This window comes from Erythrolamprus reginae, chromosome 4 (genome assembly GCF_031021105.1).
Source record: "Erythrolamprus reginae isolate rEryReg1 chromosome 4, rEryReg1.hap1, whole genome shotgun sequence".
Classification (NCBI taxonomy): Eukaryota; Metazoa; Chordata; class Lepidosauria; order Squamata; family Dipsadidae; genus Erythrolamprus; species Erythrolamprus reginae.
The window spans coordinates 45,429,967-45,452,751 of NC_091953.1; the positions used below are offsets into that span (position 1 = coordinate 45,429,967).

The 22,785-nt window shown below is 39.2% G+C and overlaps 1 protein-coding gene across 3 annotated transcripts in view; it reads left to right on the forward strand.

Moving 5' to 3' along the window:
• Nucleotides 1-22,104, forward strand: part of ILDR2 (immunoglobulin like domain containing receptor 2) — a 76,583-nt gene extending 54,479 nt beyond the window's left edge. For all 3 annotated transcript variants that reach the window (XM_070750193.1, XM_070750191.1, XM_070750192.1), the window contains 4 exons: nt 1,603-1,716; nt 10,378-10,588; nt 14,454-15,114; nt 19,894-22,104. In XM_070750193.1, coding sequence (XP_070606294.1) covers nt 1,603-1,716; nt 10,378-10,588; nt 14,454-15,114; nt 19,894-19,929 — 1,022 coding nt within the window. In that variant the 3' untranslated portion in view covers nt 19,930-22,104. The remainder of the gene's footprint in view (nt 1-1,602; nt 1,717-10,377; nt 10,589-14,453; nt 15,115-19,893) is intronic.
• The last annotated feature ends 681 nt before the right edge of the window (nt 22,105-22,785 follow it).

Consider the following 22,785-nt stretch of genomic DNA (forward strand, 5'->3'; position numbering starts at 1 on the left):
TGATGATGAGGAAGTAAGGGGCATGCATTCCTAGTCTTGGTTGAATGGGAGTTGGTTTTGATTGATGGTGAATTGTATGCTGGGATGGTTTTGGATGATGGAGTTTGGAGGGTTAGATGATAGGATGTGGGTCTTGGTTTTGATGCTGCCAGCACGGTAGTCGATGTATAGGTTTTGATGTTTTTTAAGTTCTGCACAAAGTTCTCTGGATTGGATTCTTTGCAATATGGATAAATCTGATCTTGCACGAAGTTTCTTAGGGTTGGGGTTGTTTTGATTAATGGAATTTATGGTATTGATGAATTTACATTTGCTAATTTTGTTTTTGCAGATGACTCTGCAGAATTGAGGGGCTGCTGAGCCATCTCTGTATTGGAACTCGGAACCGTCTCTGGACACTTCGACGATTTCATCCATAGGGAATACTGGTGCGATGATATTGCAAAGCTTGTTGATATCAGGTTCATTTGTGATATCCAGGCCAAATAGAATGGCATTGTTACATTTTTGTTCCCTTTCAAGGGTGTCTTTGATTATTAGGGATATGTTATTTAGGTGGTTGGTGGATTGATGATGAGGTGGTTGATGTGGTTGCTTGTATGGTGGAGGTTGTGGATGATTGGTTATTGGTTGAGGTAGAGGTTGTTGATGGTCAATTAGATTTCTGTTTGCCTGTGCTGAGATTTTGTTGTCCAAGGATATGAAGCATGCTTGTATTCGTGCTTATCTCCGTGTTTCCATTGACTCAATATATTTGTGAGGATAGGGTTGATTCAAGGTTGTGAAATTTATTGGACATGGTGATTAGTTCATTTAGCTTGGGTAGGCATGTTGGGCAAAAATGAATAAAAGCGGGACCTTTTTGAAGGAAGTTGTTTATGTTTTTGTTTATTTCTAGGCAGGAATTGTGGACGTAATTTGAGCACATTTGGAATTTGTTATATTCTTCTATATCTAAAGTATTTTTGTTGCATTTATAACAAATGGTATGCCATATCAAAGTGCAAAGTTCCAAAAATAAATTATTATTAAAGTTTGATAAATTGATAAAATGTAATTTAAAATGAAATTGGAATCAAATACGATTTTAAATGAAATTGGAATAAAATATAGTCTAAAATGAAATTGAATAAAATATAATAACTTAAGATATAGATAAAATATAATAAAATTATATTTTGGTATCACCACTGCAATTTATCCCAGTCAGTCCCACATATGAAGATTTCAGCCGAACCATTTTGTTTAAATACTGTGCTGTGTTAAATCTTATTTTCAAGTTCTGGTCACACATAAAGTAAATTGTTTCGATATGGGGATCCCAATGGATCATTCATTTGGTATATAGACCAAGGTACCTGTCTCTCACCTCTTTTTATAAACAATAACAAATGCAGAGGGCTAGTGAAGGTATTATTTAATAAAATATATTTCTAAATACTGAAAAACTCCTAGGACAGTTATACATCATTGGACAATGACCTCCTAATATAATATCATTTATTTATTTATTAGATTTCTATGCCGCCCTTCTCGAGGCGACTATTAGATATTTGGGTGCTCGAAATACTATATTTACTAATCACTTACTTTTCTATGCAGTGCACAAGGGTTACCGAATACAATCTGACAAAGACAGAGATTCTATGAAGGTGCTATACTATGTTGAGAAAGAATTGGCTCAGTTTGACCCAGCCAGAAGGATGCGAGAGAGATGTGAGAAACTATTTTATCAACTATTTTAAACTAATGCTGTCTTTTCTTCAATTTAAAATATTATGGAATTTTAACATAGATCTTCCACTGCCATGCTCACTACCATATTCTATCCTTTAGGTCAGTGTTTCCCAACCAGTGTGCAGCAGCACACTAGTGTGCCGCGAGACATAGTCAGGTGTGCCGCGAAGAAGGAAGCTCAGCTTCTGGTCTCACAACTTTTTGCTGAGAGTGCAAAGAGCAAAAAGTTGTGAGACCAGAAGCTGAGCTTCCTTCTTTGCGCCTTCCAAGTTTTCTGGAAGCTGCAGCGCCCTGCCCGGCTGGAGCTTCCCTGGCGGCAGCAGCAACAGGTGAGCTTTGGGGCCAGGCGGGAGGGCAGCAGCAGCGGGAGGGTGGTGGCAGCAGCGGCAGAACTCCAGGGCAGAGGCACTGGCGGCGGCGGCTGGACATGTTGCTGTACGCCATACATGCTGGCATTGCGTGGCTGGGCTGGGACGGAGGCTCCAGCCCCACACCCATGCCCAGCACAATGCCAGCATATATGGCATCTAGCAACGTATCTAGCCGCCGCCATCGGTGCCTCCGTTCCGGAGCTTCGCCTCACAGCTGACCACCCTGCCGCCGCCCCACGGCTACTGCCCAATGCTGCTGCTGCAGCGTGGTGTACAAGAAAGAGAGAGAAAAAGAAAGAGAGAGAGAGAGAAAGAGAGAGAGAGAGAGGGAGAGAGAGAGTGGAGAGAGAAAGAGAGAGAGAAAGACAGCAAGAGAGAGAGAGAGAGAAAGCAAGAGAGAGAGAGAAAGAGGGGGGAAGGAGGGTGAGGGAAAGACATAGAGGGAGGGAAGGAGGGAGAGAGAAAGAGAGCAAAAAAGAGAGGAAGGAAGGGAGAAACAAAGAGGGATGGAGAAAAAGAGGGAAAGAAAGAGGAAGGAAGGAAGAGAGAGAAAGAGAGAGCGAGAGAGAAATAGAGCGAAAGGGAGGAAGAGAGAGATTTTTTTTTGTCCAAAATTTTTTTAGGGGTGTCCCCCCCCCGCTCAATGTTCCCCAGGATTTTGTAAATGTGAATAATGTGCCGCGGCTCAAAAAAGGTTGGGAAACACTGTTTTAGGTAATGCTGGCTCCAGGTGTTGTTATAATTCCCCCTCCAAAAAAGTATGCTAATTTTCAAAAACCCTTGGGATAAATTTTCTAGTTGCTTGATAAACCTGTTAATCGTGTAAATTAAGTTACATAAACGTGTTATCTAGTTCGTATATTGCAGTTGGAAGGAGGTTGGAACTTTCATGTGACTTTTTCTATGAGTACAAAAATATCCCATTAAATGAGCACCTGCATGAAATGCTGTATAAAATAAGTCCTTTTATTTCAATAAGGGTCAAGGATTAGAACTGCTTATTTCCTCTGTGGCTTACTTTTTAAAAGTAGTTTAAAATATTGTTTATGTCATACACTGGTAATATATAATATAATCCACTCTTAACCAATTTTAAAAAGGTTTAACAAGTAGTTTAGGAAGAAAATAAATTAGATATATTGCCATTTCCATCCAGTAAATTCCACTGTGAGTAACTGAGTCATTCATTGAAGTGTTTTTCTTCTAAAGAATATTACAGCAGGTGCATGTCCACAAATTGCCACCCACGGATACTTTTTCTAATATCTATCTGTACATAGAAATCATTTCAAATGAAACAAAATAGTAACCCAAGTCATTGACTCATTTAGTCCTCTCAGATTTGATGAATACAGGGGTTTTTATGTAAACAAATAATAATTGCTGCTGTCTATTTTTAGCATACACATTCAATAGACTCACTTTGTAAAAGCCAGTATGTTCTAGCAGACTCAGACATGAGGCTGCCTCAATCAATTGATAGGCAGACTGAAGGAATGACTTTAAACATAGTTCTGGGGGAAAAAACTAGCAAATTACATGGTGTTCTGCAACACTCATCACTGAACATGCTGCCATTTCCACCCACTAAGAATACTATAAAAAGGTTCCTTCCAGATTGGAATGCCTCAGATCCAAATGTCATTGCATGCAGTGGGATAAGCAATGGGGGTGATGGGTGGGGAACATCAAGTCATTGTGAAACGTTGCATTTACCATTCCAAAAAAAGTATTATTGAGGTCTCATATTTCTGACACCATAGAAATAGTGCATATGGAAAAGGTTTACATTATAATATAAATGTCACATTGGTTTGATGTGCTGCTCTATAAGCAGACTTCGCTATAAAGGTGCCACTTTTTAAGATGTAATCTCTATGGGATTTTTTTCTAAACTTTCCCCCCCTATTGAGCTCTGATCTGCAGTCATATTTGCAATACAGTGGTACCTCTACTTAAGAACTTAATTTATTTTTATTGATTGATTTAATTGGATTTGTATGCCGCCCCTCTCCGAGGACTTGGGGTGGCTCACAGCATATATAAAAAAAGAACAGTAATATAATCCAATTAGTACTACAATATTAAAAACAATTAGAAAGAGAAGATTAACCTAAAAATTTTACTTATTAAACAAACATTCAGCAATGATACTTAAGGCATTCAGTGGTCAGGGGAAGATCTAAGAGTCCCAAGTCTGGCGGCAAAGATGACTTTTTAAGCTCTTTTGGAAGGCAGGAGTGAGGGGACAGTGCGAATCTCTGGGGGGAGTTGATTCCAGAGGGCTGGGGCTCCCACAGAGAAGGCTCTTCCCCTAGGTCCCGCCAACCGACATTGTTTGGTCGATGGGACCCTAAGGAGGCCAACTCTGTGGGACTTCACCGGTCGCTGGGATTTGTGCGGCAGAAGGCGGTCTCAGAGATAATTCGTTCTGTGACCAGGTTCTTAAGTAGAAAAGTTTGTAAGTAGAAGCAATTTTTCCCATAGGAATCAATGTAAAAGCAAATAATGCATACAAACCCATTAGGAAAAAAGTAAAAGCTTAGAATTTGGGTGGGAGGAGGAGGAAGAAGAGGAGGAGGACAGTCACTGCCGAAGGAAGAAGGTGAGGTGAGGGGAATCAAAAAAATCCAAAACTTTAAGGCTTAAAAAAAAAGACAGACTCTGAGGTGGTGAGGAGGAGCATTTGCCTCCCATACACCTGGTGCGAGGCTGCCTCTCATACACTGCGCCAGAGAGAGAAACCCAAGGGCAATGGCAGGAAACTGGCCGGGCCCTCATGCCGCTCTCAAATTTCCTGGGAAATTTTTCCGGGCTCGGATTCTTAAGTAGAAAATGGTTCTTAAGAAGAGGCAAAAAAATCTTGAACACCCAGTTCTTATCTAGAAAAGTTCTTAAGTAGAGGTACCACTGTATTTTTAAAAGTGGACCAATCTTTAATATTAGTCTTATCAGACATTTTGTTCTTAAAAATGTATAGCCTGCACATTGTTCAAAGAAATTTATAAGCCATGAAATCAAAATGGAGGAATAAATATAATAAAGCAATGCAATAATTACTTCTGCATTCTATACTAGCAGTATTTTTGTGTCATCTTCAAGAACAGACCCAGAATAACAGACCCATATTAAGTTTATTGCAATAATTCAAATATGTTACCAGGGCATGGATTATCCCTGATCAGATTGGTTGCAGCTATGATCGGAATGGTTGCAGCTACTAACATTCAAGTGACAAAAGAAAATCTAATCCCCAACACTGTGTACCATCTCCTTTATAGGGAATAAATAGAAATCTCACCCAGAACTGAAGATTTTTCCATTTCATAAATCAATCCACAGTGTTTTCATCTTGTTGGATTCAGCTCCTGCTCATTGACCCAATTCAAGGCAAAAGTAATCTACAAAAAAACTGTTCTACTTAGAGCTATAGATATCATCAGTGTACAAATGATACTCAACTCCAAGTGTACTGATAATAGTACCAATGAATTAATATAGATATTAAACACGAGTGATAAAATGGATCCGGAGTCAGGAACTCTGTAGTCCCTTAATCTTTTTTGGAGTAGGCACCAAGCCATTGAAAAATAATGCCTTCGACTGTAGATGGCAAAATACTAAGATTAAATCCAGGCGAGAAAGAAGGTTGCATTTATCCTATGTTTCCCATCTGTCATCTAGCAAAGAAACCAAAGTAACTCCAGGGCCAAATCAGGCCTGAAAGCAAACTGGAACAGGTCTAGTGTATCAATATTAATCAATAACTCATAAATAAATTATCATCCTCTCAAGCATTTTGCCCAAGTAATAATATCTGTAATAGGGTAATAGTTCTCAAGAATCCCCCAACTCTAAGGTGTGGTCTTTAGAAAGTATTAAACCACCACTTCTTTTGGAGCAGAGAAGATACTCTAAGGCATTTACCTCTCCCTGGATCAATGTCATCAGTTCCTGTCTGCTAGTAGTAATAAACAAAATGGACAAAAATCACATTTGCAGGTGATAGGTTGAACATATTGCTATCCTCAACTCGGAAACTCAAAACTGGTCCCCTAAAACATGAACTCTTGGCGATAAAGGTAAAATGCAGCCGTTAGCAAATTACTTAGACAGTTTGGACAACCGGTTAAAAATAAAGTGCAAGAGTATTCTCTCTTTCTGTCTATTCTCTCTCTTCTCTCTCTCTCTCTCTTTCCCCATTCCAGTTGCAGATGGAATACAGCCATGACATACTGAATCAAGTCAATAAACAACAGAAACTGACATTAGTGCAGGGAAACCCATCAATCACCCATCTAGGGATGGAATTAAGCTTCAGAAAAAAGGACAATATTACAAAATTTTCATTATAAAGAGTATTAAGTAACACTTCTGTGATCAGCTGATACTCCCTGGAGTTTGCCAAGACCTTTTGTGTTGGCTACGTCTTCTTTCTTCCTGGAGGAAAAGATACAGGAAGGGACAATGATGCAGCTTGATCATATAGGCTGTGAATTTAATGCACTGTGCCCCAGCCAGCTGTATTGTTTCTGCTGTGAAGCATCCAATTTAGAACATAGAAAGAGCATAAAATAATAGAGTTGGAAGGGTAATGGCTTTTGGCAGCACACCCAGGCTTTCAATTAGCCTGAGCAGCTGCTCTTAGTTTCTCTCTCAGCTGCTGTGTTTGCTTTGAGGTTGACTTTTTTAAAAAGGGGAATGGCTGTTTTAAGGTTTTTTGCATTCTTTTAGTAGTTCCTGGCACTGTCCTTTTAGGGTGTACTTCCCTCACTCTTTTAGAAAGCCTCTAGTGATGGCAAGCTATTCCATTCATTGATTGACCTCACCCTTAGGAAATTTCTTCTTATTCCTAGGTTGCTTCTCTCTTTGGTTAGTTTCCATCCATTGTTTCTTGTTGTGCCTTTTGGTGCTTTGGAAAATAGATTGACTCCCTCATTTTTGAGCTCCCCCCCCAAATTTCCTGACAGAACAATTGATCAGTGGAACAACTTGCCTACAGAATTTGTAAATGCTCTAATTCTGGAAGTTTTTAAAAAGAGATTGGATAACCATTTTTCTGAAGTAGTTTCCTGCCTAAGGGCTGGACTAGAAGGCCTCCATCTCTGTTATTCTATTCTATTCTATTTTAAATATTTGAACAGTGCTATAAGTTATTTTATTGTGAATTGGACTAAGGAGAATTTTCTTAAGGGTGAGAGCAATCAAATTGGCCACACTCATCCAGTCACATGACCAAGCCATGTCCACAGAACTGGTAGGGAAAATTTTGGGATTTAACACTTGTTGGTGAACTATATCTCTCTCCAGATTCAGTGATAATAAATGCAAACTACTTCTTTAGCAAATTCACGACAGTGAACAAGCTAACGTTTCAGGAGCTGTCATTACTGTGTCACTGTTGAAGAGTCTTCACTACCTAAAACAGTTCTGCCAAACAATGATACAAGTCTAAATTAATATTTATTGCTTATTCACCATCACCTCTAAGACTATTTCAGCCAATTTGGCCAGATAGGTTGTTGGAGAACATGATGATTAATATGCCAGGAATACTATTGTCTGGTCCAGTACCATATACCAGTACAGTGTTCCCTCGATTTTCGTGGGTTCGAACTTCGCGAATAGCCTATACCATGGTTTTAAAAAAAAATTAATTAAAAAATACTTTGTGGTTTTTTTCCTATACCACGGTTTTTTCCATTCGATGATGTCATACGTCATCGCCAAACTAATAATTTTTGCAAATAAATAACAAAAATATAATTATTGTTAACAAATAATTATGTTTATAAATATCAGGATCATTATTCAATGGTGAGTACCAGTAATAATGGTGAGTAAATGGTTGTTAAGGGAATGAGAAATGGTAATTTAGGGGTTTAAAGTGTTAAGGGAAGGCTTGTGATACTGTCCATAGCCAAAAATGGTGTATTTACTTCCGCATCTCTACTTCGCGGAAATTCGACTTTCGCGGGCGGTCTCGGAACGCATCCCCCGCGGAAATCGAGGGAACACTGTATACATGGAAACACTGAATACTTTATGAAAACATCAGCACTCCTTCCTTAGTCCTCCAAACTATGTTGCCCTGAAATTATTACTTAAATGAGCAAAGAGGATGAGAATAATTCTATCAATATCTTAACCCGATTTTTGATAATGTCAATCAGTCCTCTCATCTGCACCGAAATAATGGGTAGAACATTAGTAACTAAGTGACCTGATTTCTTAAAGCAGCACCAGAATAACAGAAGTTGGCCTTGAACTCTCGACTTGGAAATGGGACAGCTTTCAAGCATTTAGCCTGCTATTTTTTTCTTTATTTGACTAATTGTGCTCCCAATGATACATCTTCCATTGCCTGAAAACTCATTGTTCTATATACCCATCCTGTAACATATGCTAGCACTAACAACATCCATAGATACTGTATACATTTAGCACTAATAAACAGTATGCCAACAAGTATAACAAACCATACACATATAACACAAGCAGCCTTTAACTTGATCTTTAAATTGCTTAGTTTCTCTAGGGATTCCTAATGGGGCTATTTTATTTGATTCCTTTGGGAACAATCACATTGGCAACATCTTCATTTCCTCAAAGAAATGATTTTTTCCCACTCAGGCCTCAGTCAGATGGAGAAATACTAAGTCAATTATTTCAGGCCTTTCCAACATCACCAGTGGCAAGGACTAAATGGCAGAACATTCTTCCTAGTAGAGTGTCTTTAGAGTAGAGAAAATCAGCCAGCATGTTACAAACTATGTTAAAATGAGGTTCTATGCTGCAGAATGCTTGTAAATTTTCCAAATCAGAGATTATTGACAGTAGTGGTGTTATGTCCAGAGGACAGTTAGGCCTTGTACCCGCCCCATATTTTTTGGGCGGGAAAATACTACAAGGGGATTGGTTGGCTCAGCCTGGCAGCCCGGCATATATATAGCTGCCAGGCACGGCCATGTTGTTTTTGGTTTTAGTTCTGTAACCATTACTCATTGTTAATAAAGAACCGTTACTCACCACAAGAGTGCAGTCCTTCTTCCAGCAAGGATCTAACATTTGGCGACGAGGAAATGGGCACCAGAGAGAAGGTAACCAGGGACTTCCCTCAGCCACCGCTGCTGTTCCCCTCAGCCATTTTTCGCGGCACCACACCGAGCCACACAGAACCGAAGGAAAACCCCACCGAATTTTTTTCCTTGCTGCCACGGGCTGCCGGTTTTCCCGGTTTGCGAGCGCGTTTATATGTGCAATGCTTCTGTGCATGCACAGAAGTGTGGCCCAGGTGGGTGGGCAAAGCCTCTCTCCACTGGCGCTACCGGTTTGGAAAACCGGGCCAAACTGGGAGCAACCCACTGCTGATTGTTGGTGATTACTATAATTTTAAGTTTTCCTTGGTCAAACAGAATCCACTAAGTTTCCATTTCTGTGGGACTCTTATTTCATACTGTATGTATATTTATAACAGAAAGGAAGACCAGATACATAGAAGGCAAAGGAATCAATATCCATTTGAATGTGGTGAGACAAAGGGAGTTGAGCATTCAGCACAGGACCTCCTGGCATATGGCTTTGGAGCAGCTTATGAAAGCATACACTTGTTATTAAACAAATAGATAAATAAATGTTTTGTGCCGTGCCTCATTATTTGGGATAGTTCTTGATTTGCAAAGGTTTCCCATGTTAAACACTGTTTCACCCCAATTAATCTCACCTATTATTTTTAGAGTTATAGGGTAAAGTTGATGATCATGTTACTAATGCAGGTTTTTGTTCTTAAAATGTATCATAATTTCTTAGTGATAAATATAATAGCAGAACATAAGTTTATATGTATGATACAATTTGAAAAATGTGACTTTTCCCCACAAGTGGCAGCTAGGTTTTTTTTAAAAACAGAATCTGTGGTGACAATTAAAATAGGTAAGGCTGAGAACTATTGCTTGTAATTTCTTCTACATTTTTTTTATTTATTCATTCATTTGTCCAATACACAAATACATAGGAAGAAAAATAGACATGTAGTAATATATATAAGAGTAAAGTGAACTTAGAGGAGAGGATATATGAAAGAAAGAAAATATATATGATAACTGAGAGAAAGGAAAGACAATTGGACAGGGGACGAAAGGCACACCAGTGCACTTATGTAAGTAAACAATGAAATTGTTTGTGCAAATAATGTTCAGAGTTGTATGAGCATCTCAAGAAATTGTATCTTCTCTAACATTTTCCCAATAACTACAATCTTTCATCCCAGACAGTAACACCATCTCTGAACTCAGTTCTTTACACGATGGGGGACCCAACTTCCGCCAGTCTTTCCGTCAAGTGAGCAGGAAAGCACTTCCTCCTTCAAGAGATATGGGTGGTGATGCTGAGTACTGGACAGGGGTTGTTAGTGGAAGTACTTCATCCAGGCCACAAACACATTCTGATTACAGGGAAGACAGAGGAAGCTTCAGAATGAGGTAAGTTTAATGATGAAAAGTGAAAGCAGAAGACTATAGCCTTTTAGTACAGTGTTTCCTCGATTTTCGCGGGTTCAAACTTCGTGGATAGCCTATACCACGGTTTTTCAAAAAAATATTAATTAAAAAATACTTCACGGTTTTCCCCCCCTATACCACGGGTTTTCCCACCTGATGACGTCATATGTCATCGCCAAACTAATAATTTTTGCAAATAAATAACAAAAAAAATAATTATTCTTAATAAATAATTATGTTTATAAATATCAGGATCACTAAGTGTCTTATTCAATCGTGAGTACCAGTAACAATGGTGAGTAAATGGTTGTTAAAGGAATGGGAAATGTTAATTTAAGGGTTTAAAGTGTTAAGTGATGGCTTGTGATACTGTCCATAGCCAAAAATGGTGTATTTATTTCCGCATCTCTACTACGCGGAAATTCGACTTTCGCGGGCGGTCTCGGAACGCATCCCCCGCAGAAATCGAGGGAACACTGTATTTTTATTTTCCTGATTTATATGGGTGGATAGCAAATATGAACATAAGGCATTTAAAAGATCTTATATACCAGGCTGGCTATGATAAACGCAAGTCAGTTCAATGTAGCGGTTAAAACTCTGGATTAGAAACTGGGAAACTTTTGGTCTTTAGGGCTTTAGGCATGAAAGCTAGCTGGGTGACTTCATGCCAATTACTCTCTCAGCCCAACAGCCTCACACTGCTGTTGCTATGAAGAATGAACATTATCTTGAGTTGTACAAAATAATGATGGGTTATATATTTAATAACAATTAAGCTAAGTTGCAAAGTAATTTGCACAATTGAAGCACAATAAAAGGCATTGTCTTATCTTGAAAATATATTTATTTATTTATTTTTATTTATTCGATTTTTATGCCACCCTTCTCTTTAGACTCAGGGTGGCTTACAACATGTTAGCAATAGCACTTTTTAACAGAGCCAGCCTCTTGCCCCCACAATCCGGGTCTTCATTTTACCCCCCTCGGAAGGATGGAAGGCTGAGTCAACCTTGAGCCGGTGATGAGATTTGAACCGCTGACCTTCAGATCTACAGTCAGCTTCAGTGGCCTGCAGTACAGCACTCCACCTGCTGCACCACCCTGTGTGCGCTTTATCTTTTGGACATTGTCAGACAGTATAAAACATCTAACCACCAAACACAGCCTGTTTAGGGAGCCATACTGATATATCAACCATTTGGATAGTGTTGATTAGGCACTGTATCACATTCAACAAATCAGATTTTATTTTTTTTAAATAACACATTTTTATAAGATGTATTACAGTCTATAACACAAAGTCTATAGTAGACAACCTCTTCACTTTATTTGTGCTCAGAAATAGAGCGATATTTGAAGTGATTGACACAAAATAAAGTATGATTCCATCTTTCTTTCTTTTTTTTCTCTTCCCTTGTTTAGCTACTCTGACAGACCTTAGTCATATGTACTAATATTAAACCAGGATACATGCCTGGTTTAGTTATAGGCATTCTCTGAGCCAGGCTATCTCAACTTAGAGGAAAGATGCGATGTAAGAAATGACATATAGTGGTACTTCTACCTAAATACACCTCTACTTAAGAACTTTTCTAGATAAGAACCGGGTGTTCAAGATTTTTTTGCCTCTTCTTAAGCACCATTTTCTACTTAAGAACCCAAGCCCGGAAAATTTTTCCAGCAAATTTAAGAGCGGCACGAAGTCCCGGCCAGTTTCCTGCCATTCCCCATTTAATCCCAGCCATCTTGGACTTTTCTGGGCTGTCAAAGGAGCCTTTTGGCGGCGCTTAAGGAGGCGTTGGCAGTCCAGAGCGAACAAAGCATTTTCCTTTCTCTGGGCACTTGGAGAGGGAATAAACCACTTCACTGTGTTGACTCCCTCACGCTGCCTCCCATACACCTGGCGCAAGGTTGCCTCCCAGAGCATCTGGGCGCGAAAAGGCAAAAGGGGATGCTTCACCTCAGCTGGATCAACTCTTGCTACAGCCAACCCGAGGGGTCAGCACAGTGAAGGAAAGGCGCCAGCTACAAAGTGAGCGAGCGAGAGGAGAGGGGAGCCCTTCAGCATGGGAAGGAAGAGGAAGCAAGTAGCAGCAGCAGCAGCTGCTGCCTTTCAGTCAAAGGAGCAGGGGTTTCCCCCATCTTGCCCGCCTTAGTTTCTCTCTCTGGCGTAGGGTATGGGAGGCAGCCTAACGCCGGGTGTATGGGAGGTGCGTGCTCCTCCTCGCCACCTCAGAGTCCCTCTTTGTTTAAAAAAGCCTTAAAGTTTTGGATTTTTTTGATTTCCCTCAGCTCACCTTCTTCCTTTGGCAACGACGGTCCTCCTCCTCCTCTTCTTCCCCCTCCCACCCAAATTCTTACTTTTTTCCTAATGGGTTTGCACTCCTTACTTGCTTTTACATTGATTCCTATGGAAAAAATGCTTCTACTTACAATCTTTTCCACTTAAGAACCTGGTCACGGAACGAATTAAGTTCTTAAGTAAAGGTACCACTGTATTTGGAGTATTATTCTCTTAGTTGATTGTTCCTATCTGATCAATAAGATGTTAACCATCAATTTACAGGCTCAGCTCTGTGATCTTAAGTCTCAGTCATTATTTGTCCTGAAGTTAAAATGTATATTTTGGAGTAATAAATGTTACTGTATTTTGCTATCGTTCGACAGCAAAACATATGATTTGCCTGACAAAGGGTCTACATTCAATAGCTGCAAACTCAATTGCAAGAGCATGTATTTTTATTTTATTTATTTATTTTGTCCAATACACAATGAGGGTTTTAGTGGGTATATATCTATATATACATAATAAAATACATGATGAAGGTTATAGAGGAGATACTCATAGTAAAATATATCTAAGAAATAATAGAAAAGAAGATGAAGTAATAGAACATATCAATGAAAGAATAGAAGAAGAGATATAGGAATAGAAGAAAGGTATAGGAAATATAGGAGAGCAATAGGACAGGGGATGGAAGGCACTCTAGTGCACTTGTACTCGCCCCTTACTGACCTCTTAGGAATCTGGATAGGTCAACCGTGGATAATCTAAAGGTAAAGTGTTGGGGGTTTGGGGATGACACTATGGAGTCCGGTAATGAGTTCCACGCTTCGACAACTCGGTTACTGAAGTCATTTTTTTTACAGTCAAGTTTGGAGCGGTTAATATTAAGTTTAAATCTGTTGTGTGCTCTTGTGTTGTTGTGGTTGAAGCTGAAGTAGTCGCCGACAGGCAGGACATTGCAGCATATGATCTTGTGGGCAATACTTAGATCTTGTTTAAGGCATCTTAGTTCTAAACTTTCTAGGCCCAGGATTGAAAGTCTAGTCTCGTAGGGTATTCTATTTCGACTGGAGGAGTGAAGGGCTCTTCTGGTGAAGTATCTTTGGACATTTTCAAGGGTGTTAATGTCTGAGATGCGATATGGGTTCCAAACAGATGAGCTGTATTCGAGGATGGGTCTGGCAAAAGTTTTGTAAGCTCTGGTAAGTAGTATGAGATTGCCAGAGCAGAAGCTACGTAGAATTAGGTTTACACCTTTACTGGAGGCTTTGTTGAATAACTTTTTCAGATAGCCTGGATATAGAAAATTGCACAGATAAAAAGTTTTGACTTTGTTTAGATATATACTTTCCTTTGCTCTAGAAATAGGGCAATCAGTGTTAAAAAAATTTTTCCACTGCTCACTTGGGTGCTGCCAGTACAAGTATAATACTGCTATGATATTTAAAATGTTCATCTGGGAATTACTTATATTGGCTGAACGGCCAAGTAGGTTACATAATTAATCTAAAAAAATTAAACCAAAAATTCAAAGCATCTCTTTTATCTCTTACCCAGCCAGCAGAGATCAAAGTCAGAAATGCTTTCAAGAAAGAATTTTTCTTTCGGCGTGCCAGCTGTCTCCATGGATGAATTAGCAGCCTTTGCTGAATCCTACAGTCAACAGGTCCATCGGACTGAGGCGAATCAGGAGCCGCGACACTTTGAGAGGACAGGGTCAAGGGTGGGGCACATACAACATCTGGAGAATTCAGATGATTTTTATAGTAAACGCAGGGGAGGAAACCGTGAACCAGTAACAGATCCAGACCGGAGCTGGCGATACAGTCCACCTAGGAGACGTACGCATGAAGAGAAACACCTTCCTAGACTAGTGTGTCGGGCACCTGGAGGAAGTCAGAAGTATGATCACACCTACCTCACTAGTGCCCTCGAAAGGAAATCCCGAAGCTATGATGAGAATGGTGAACATAGTGACACTCCTTCAAAGCTCAGCTCAAAGTCCAGTCAGAGGGGAGGATCTTACTATGCTTGGTCACCACCATCAACTTATAAAGCAGAACAACAGCAGCAACAACATCCACAACAAGAGGAAGGAGAAGATACTCTGCCCCCTTACAGCGAGAGGGAATTAAGCCGGGGTTCTTCATACAAAAACAGAGAGCAACCTAACTTCAATTCATCAGAGAAGAAGAGGAAGAAAGACCCTCCCCAAACAGTGAGGCTATGTTTGATACCCTTGCTCTGGGGATAAATGGGCAGAATGTTTATTGCACTTTGATACAATGATTTGGAGACATTTTATTTATTTATTTGTTCTGTCGAGCTCTCTGGTAGAATCCTCCCAAAAATGCACAGATACAAATTTCAGACACACACACGTTTGAAAATTCAAAACAATGTTCTTTATAATGAAAATTCACTTAAACCAAGCCCTCTTTTGGTATAGCAAACACACTAGTCTCCAAACAAACTGGTAATTTGTACAAGTCCCTTATCAGTTCTGTGATACTTAGCTTGCAGCTGTGAGGCAATTCACAGTCCTTCTTCTTTCACAAAGTGAAACACACTTTGCTCTGGTTTAGTTTCAAATCGGGGAAAAATCAGCACACAAAAGGTCAAAGTCAGTAAAGCAGTCACGAAACACAACCATCAGATAATCCTCCACAATGGCCAAACCCACAGGCTGCTATTTATAGCAGCCTCACTAATTACCACAGCCCCACCCAACCACAGGTGGCCTCATTTTCTTTGATAATAATCTCTCAGTTGTTGTTGCCTATGCATCGCTCTCCGCATGCTTGGCTATATCATTAACTCTTGTTCTGAATCCAAGGAGCTAGATAATTGATCTCCTTCTGAGCTGTCTGCCCCACTCTCCTCCTCCCTGTCACTCATCTCTTCTTGGTCAGAGGAGCCTTCATCAGCAGATTCCATCAGGGGCAAAACAGGCCTGCAGCATGTGGATGTCTCCCCCACATCCACAGTCCTTGGGGCAGGAGCAGGGCCAGAGCTAACCACAACAACTTCTATGCCACCCAACCCTGAAGGATTCAGGAGAGCTTACAACAATATAAAATTAAAAAGAAGTCAAATATATGATTCTAACTAAAAAAATCCAGATTAAAACCCACACTAACTAAACAATCAACATGCATGCACAGCATTCATACAATTTGGGCATGATGGTTGTTAATTCATGGCCCTAGGCCTGACGGCAAAGTCAGGTCTTCTTGGCCTTACAGAAAGCCATTAGGGTGGGAGCAATACAGATTTGGTCGTGAGGGAAGTTGATTCCATAGATCCGGGGCGGCAACAGAGAAGGCCTTCCCCTGCGGCCCCGCCAACCTACATTGCTTAGTCGACAGGACTCGGAGGAGGCCAACTTTGTGTGCTCTTATAGGTGTCCGGGAGGTATGCGACAAGAGTCAGTTCTGTAAATAGTCTGGCCCTGAGCTTTTCTCAGTTATCTCTGGATTTAATGTTAAAGTTGCAGTTGGCAAAAAATAATAACAATCCCTCACTATCTCAGGGAATACAGTGGTACCTCATCTTACGAACGCCTCTTCTAACGAACTTTTCAAGATACGAACCCGGTGTTTAAGATTTTTTTGCCTCTTCTTCCGAACTATTTTCACCTTACGAACTCAAGCAGCTGCTGCTGGGATGAAGGGGTTTCTTTTTCCCCCCTTTTTTGAAGAAAGAAAAGGGAGGGGCAGCTTGGAGGAGTAAATATTTTGCATGCTTGCAAAAGCACTGAAACGGTGTCTTTTTAAGAAAGAAAAGGGAGGGGCAGCTTGGAGGAGTAAATATTTTGCATGCTTGCAAAAGCACTGAAACAGTGTCTTTTTAAGAAAGAAAAGGGAGGGGCAGCTTGGAGGAGTAAAGATTTTGCATGCTTGCAAAGGCACTGAAACTGTGTCTTTTGAAAAAAGAAAAGGGAGGGGCACCCCCTTTGCCTTTCTTCCTTCCCACTCACCCTTTAGCCTAGCCTTGCGTCTTCCACTCGCCCCCTTTAGCTACTCCTCCCTGCCCTCTGTTCGCCTCCCTTCTAAAGTTTGGGATTTTCCTGAAGGATTTGCATGCCTTATTTGCTTTTACATTGATTCCTATGGGAAACATTGTTTCATCTTACGAACTTTTCACCTTACGAACCTCCTCCTGGAACCAATTAAGTTGGTATGATGAGGTACCACTGTATTGCTTTTACAACTCAAAAATCCAATGTGGTCAGATAAAAAGGATAGTGCAAAATTCTGCATCATAGACTAAGAGAAATATGAGTGAAGCAAAATATGAGTTCAGCAAGTGTATGTCAAGGGCAGAAGGGTATGCCATGAATTCAGTAGGAATTGTCTTAATGTTATCTCAATTGCATCAGTAAAAAGATCCTTGTTTATTAATTTACACCTATAAGTGAGAGACTTTAATATTAGGCCACACTTGAAAGACGCATTGACTTATTTCTGAATGGTTGAAAGAATTGTTATACAGTAAATTTAGAATATGAACTTATCCATTGATCATACAATGGGGGGGAAAAGTATTTAGTCAGACACCAATTGTGCAGGTTCTCCCACTTAAAAAGATGAGAGAGGCCTGTAATTGACACCATAGGTAGACCTCAACCATGAGAGACAACATGAAAAAACACATCCAGAAAATCACATTGTCTGATTTTTAACGAATTTATTTCCAAATTATTTCTTTTAAAAAAAATAATTTTTATTAAATGTTTTTTATTAAAAAATATTTTTACAATCCGCTTATTAGACAATTATCCAACATTCATTTACATCCATTTCTTATTCATTTGTCCTTCTTTTCAACCTATAATAAACATACAGTATAATATAATATACATATAATATAAACATATAAACATGTAAATCTATCCTTACATATTTTTCTTTATCTATTAGACAACAATATTTTTCTTAGTAATGTGCCAATTTTACAATAGTACAGTTTTAATACAAGGATGTCTTTTCCTACTACATTCTTACTATTATACCTTCCTAAATTTTGTCATTTCTAGCCTATCTATTATTTAACCATTTATACCAGTCATCCCATATCATATAATATTCTGATTCTTCTTTATCATTCATTGCTTTAGTAAGCCTATCCATCTCTGCACATTTTTTTTGATCACACAATCTTCTCTTGGGATGTTATTGATTGTTGAATTGCTAAGTGATCATTATTTCAAAGGAGAAGGGGAAAGATAGAAACCCTTTGATAGAGTCTATACACATGGGAGATTTTTAACTCAAAAAAAAAAAAGAAGAATACAAAATGAAACCATTCTATTTGTTCATTATTTTCAATTGGAGGGCTGTGCAGTTGTATATTAGGGATATATTATAAGACACACCTTTTCTCCCCTCTAAAAGAGGCTGAAATTTGGGTGCTTCTTATACAGTGGTACCTCGAGATACGAGTTTAATTCGTTCCGGACCTGGGCTCTTAAGTCGAGCAGCTCTTATCTCGAACGACTTCTCCCCATAGGAATTAATGTAAATAATTTTAATTGGTTCCAGCCCTCAAAAAACTCACAAAGTTAGTCTAAATTATGCAGAAAGACATGTTTTTAATGAAGAAATGTACATGTACATATAAATGAATAATGAAGTTTCTTTCACTTAACTTGTAAACTTTCTTAAACTTTTAAATTTACATATGTTCAACTTCTCTGCCACCCAATCCTGTAGGACAGAGGTCCCCAACCCTTTTTGCACCAGGGACCGGCTTTAAGCGATCAAGAGAGGAATGGGTGAATGAATGGGCGGAGGGTGGGAAGGAAGGAAGGAAAGAGGGAAGGGACAGGAACAGAGGAAGGAAGCAAGGAAACTTATGAAAGGGGAGAGTAAGAGAGGAATGAGTGAAGGGAGGGAGGGAGGGAAGAAGGTGGGAAGGAGAAAGAAAAGAAATAGAGGAAGGGAAGGTAAAAGAGAGAAAGAAAAAGAGCAAGAAAGAAAGAAAGAAAGAAAGGGGGAAGGGACAGGAACAGAGGAAGGAAGCAAGGAAACTTATGAAAGGGGAGAGTAAGAGAGGAATGAGTGAAAGGAGGGAGGGAGGGAAGAAGGTGGGAAGGAGAAAGAAAAGAAGAAATAGAGGAAGGGAAGGTAAAAGAGAGAAAGAAAAAGAGCAAGAAAGAAAGCTGCAAGCACCCCCCCGAGCCCCCCAGGCCGGCTGCAACCTTTTAAAACACGCGCACCGCTTCGCAGCTGTCTCCTGAAGCCGAACGCGGAAGTTAGCGTTTGGCTTCAGGAGACAGCTCCTTGGCGCTTGTATCTCGAATTTGGGCTTGTAAGTAGAACAAAAATATCTCTCCCCTCCCAGCTCTTATTTCGAGTTGCTCTTAAGTAGAGCAGCTCTTATGTCGGGGTTCCACTGTACTCCGAATGCAGCTTTTACTAAGCTTTTTTTAACCCCAAGGAGATGCTAACACACTCTTTCATGCTTTGCTAGCTAAACAATTTTTCCTTTGCCTGCTTCTTTCATTGCTGCTCCCTCTGACAATCAGCTGAGCTTCTGTGCTTTGCTAGCAAGCGATCTTCCACCTTTTTTCACCCTAACAAGGTGCTAACAAGTGAAGCAATCTTCTGTGCTTTGCTAGCAAAGCGATCTTCCCTTTGCCTGATTTTCTCACTGTTTCTCATTGTTTAGAAACAGTTTAGAAACTGTTTTTATCCCCAACTAGGGGATAAAACTAGCACGTGGGCTCAAAACCAGCAAACTAATGTGCTGAAGATGACCAGACTAAAAATTAGCCAGATGAATACTGGTAGGCAGATTATTTTTTCCCTATTTTCCTCCCACAAAACTAAGGTGCGTTTTATACTCTGGTGCATCTTATACTCCGAAACATTTGATCCTTTTCATTTTATGTTTTTTTTGGGGGGGGGGAAAGAATGTTAAACATTGATTTGTTACACCCCATCTTCGTTGATTGCTTTTATATTTTATATTTTTTGCTTCTTGTTTTTCTCAGAATGAATTCCCAACAAGGATGTCCCTTGTGGTTTGATGTTGCTAAAGAAGAGTTGTCTTAATAGACTGGGAAAACAGAAACAAAGTCATGAAGTCTTAGAGAAATAAATGCTTTGATAGGATACATTCAGAGATTTGTATGTTTCATCTTGTGAACTGAGGTCTTATATCACAGTCAGTGTTAGCCAGATGATCTCATGCAATTGATAGACTGACCCCTTGGAAGAAACAGCTCACTTGACTAAGGAAATGAAACACAAAGTTTTCTTTTGGCAAGTTTATTCTCGGATGTCTTTCTGCAAAGGTGCTGTCTTGATATTCTGTCTTGATCCCTCTCTGGAACATTAGCAGTATTGGAGAAACAACTTCAATGTATAGTAGAAATTTTGTCTTCTGATACGGCAGACTTTCCCTACATGCACTGGATCTTATGTTTCACAGGAAACATTGCCACAGGTTCAGGAAGTTTGCCTCATTTCTCTGCTGAATCACCTACCGACAGAAATAGAGACTTCAACTAAATATTTAGTGATTGTTGTAATTTAAGAAAATACTTTTCAAGAACATCTGGAAAAAGAAATCTCCGTCCTTTTGGAAATGTCCTGAAACAGAGATGTGGAGCATTGGACTATGAAGGACAAAACAACAATGTATGACATATGAAGTTCATTGGTTATTGTTTTTATAATGTCCTGTTCATTCAGTAATGGGAGATGCCAGTGAGATTAATGTTTTATTTTGAAAGTGAAACTCAATATATTTTGCTGTAATGAAAATGTTCCATGTTATTTTGCTATTGTCTGATATGATGTATCAGCATTGCCTTACAGATAAAGTATAGCCATAAAAGGCTTCAGCTTGGGGCTACTGAATGGTCCTATCATAAGATTAGCTCAAGCTCAGGTTCTGCTGACAATGCTCTGTGGACAATTATCATTGGGTTTGTTTTTTAAAAAAAAATCTATTGGGAGGAGACACTACAACTGGAAAGAATAAAACAAGATGCAAAAAATGCATAAACACATACATACATACATCCTTCCGAGGTGGGTAAAATGAGGACCTGGATTGTGGGGGCAATAGCCTAGCTCTGTTAAAAAAGTGCTATTGCTAACATGTTGTAAGCCGCCCTGAGTCTAAGGAGAAGGGCGGCATTTAAAAAAAATCAAATAAATAAATAAATAAACAAACAAACAAACGAATGAACGAATAAATAAATACATACATACATACATACATACATACATACACACACACATACACACATACAGAGAGAAAGTGAAAACAAATAATACAGTGGTACCTCATCTTACGAACGCCTCTTCTAACGAACTTTTCAAGATACAAACACGGTGTTTAAGATTTTTTTGCCTCTTCTTCCGAACTATTTTCACCTTACGAACCCAAGCAGCTGCTGCTGGGATGAAGGGGTTTCTTTCCCCCCCCTTTTTTGAAGAAAGAAAAGGGAGGGGCAGCTTGGAAGAGTAAAGATTTTGCATGCTTGCAAAGGCACTGAAACGCTGTCTTTTTAAGAAAGAAAAGGGAGGGGCAGCTTGGAGGAGTAAAGATTTTGCATGCTTGCAAAGGCACTGAAACGGTGTCTTTTGAAGAAAGAAAAGGGAGGGGCGCCCCCCTTGCCTTTCTTCCTTCCCACTCACCCTTTAGCCTAGCCTTGCTTCTTCCACCTGCCCCCTTTAGCTGCTCCTCCCTGCCCTCTGTTCACCTCCCTTCTAAAGTTTGGGATTTTCCTGAAGGATTTGCACGCATTATTTGCTTTTACATTGATTCCTATGGGAAACATTGTTTCATCTTACGAACATTTCACCTTACGAACCTCCTCCTGGAACCAATTAAGTTCGTATGATGAGGTACCACTGTATATGTAAATCGGTGTGTCTCTCCACATTTTATACTTATACACAGAGCAGTATTACTTTGTGATTGTTATTACTAAAAAATTCTAAAAGCAATAGGGAAAAAATTGTAAAACCATTGGATGAGCAAGACCATTAAGAACTACTTCATATTTTTTTTATCATTTTTTGTAAAGTATTCATAGTAACAATTGGGTGGCAGTATTAGCCTAAAGAGCTCTTAAGTTTGATTTCTTTTGTATTACAGTACGTTGAATGAATTAGGAAATTTAAAAAAACCCTCAACATTTTCCATGCATTTTTTTTAATAATAAAAGGTTTATAATGTTTGTTAAAAATGTCTGAAATATTGAAAGATTCTATGTGAAGACCCAGAAAATCTGAGACAGTTCCCACCCTTGTGAAAACTTTTGATTATTTTTTTTAATTTTTATGATTAAATTAGCTTTATTTTGTAATGTTGCAGAAGCCATGCTGTCACTTTTCCTTCTGTTAACAACACAAGGATTCCTGTTAACAAATAATAGCAATGGTTCTTGCTAACATAAACCATCTTATCTTATGTAACAACAGTAGCAAGACAGTTGGATTTCTTCTCTGAAATGTCAGGGTTTTTTCTTGATGGACAACTCCTTATGAAGCTTTATCAATATCAGAAAATATTTCAAAGTTGGCAGTAAACCAGTACATTATTTCCTAGCTGTACAAATCATTGGAAACTTCTTGTTAACATGTTAACATAAAAAATTACATTGTACCTACAGATGAAAAGAACAGACTGCTATAGTTAACCACAAACTCCTGCCCAACAGATACACAAAGTTTCAAGTCCAAGGTCAATCAGCATTTTGCTGGAACTCCAGAAATTTTAATTGACAATAATGAAAGGTCATCAGCATGGGGTAATTGAGCTACCCATATGTAAGCTTAACCTATACAGTAGCTTTTTATACATAGAAGACTAATAAACAAGGCTCTCTCTTATAAACAGTTGTACTTTTTTAAAATGCTTATATGGC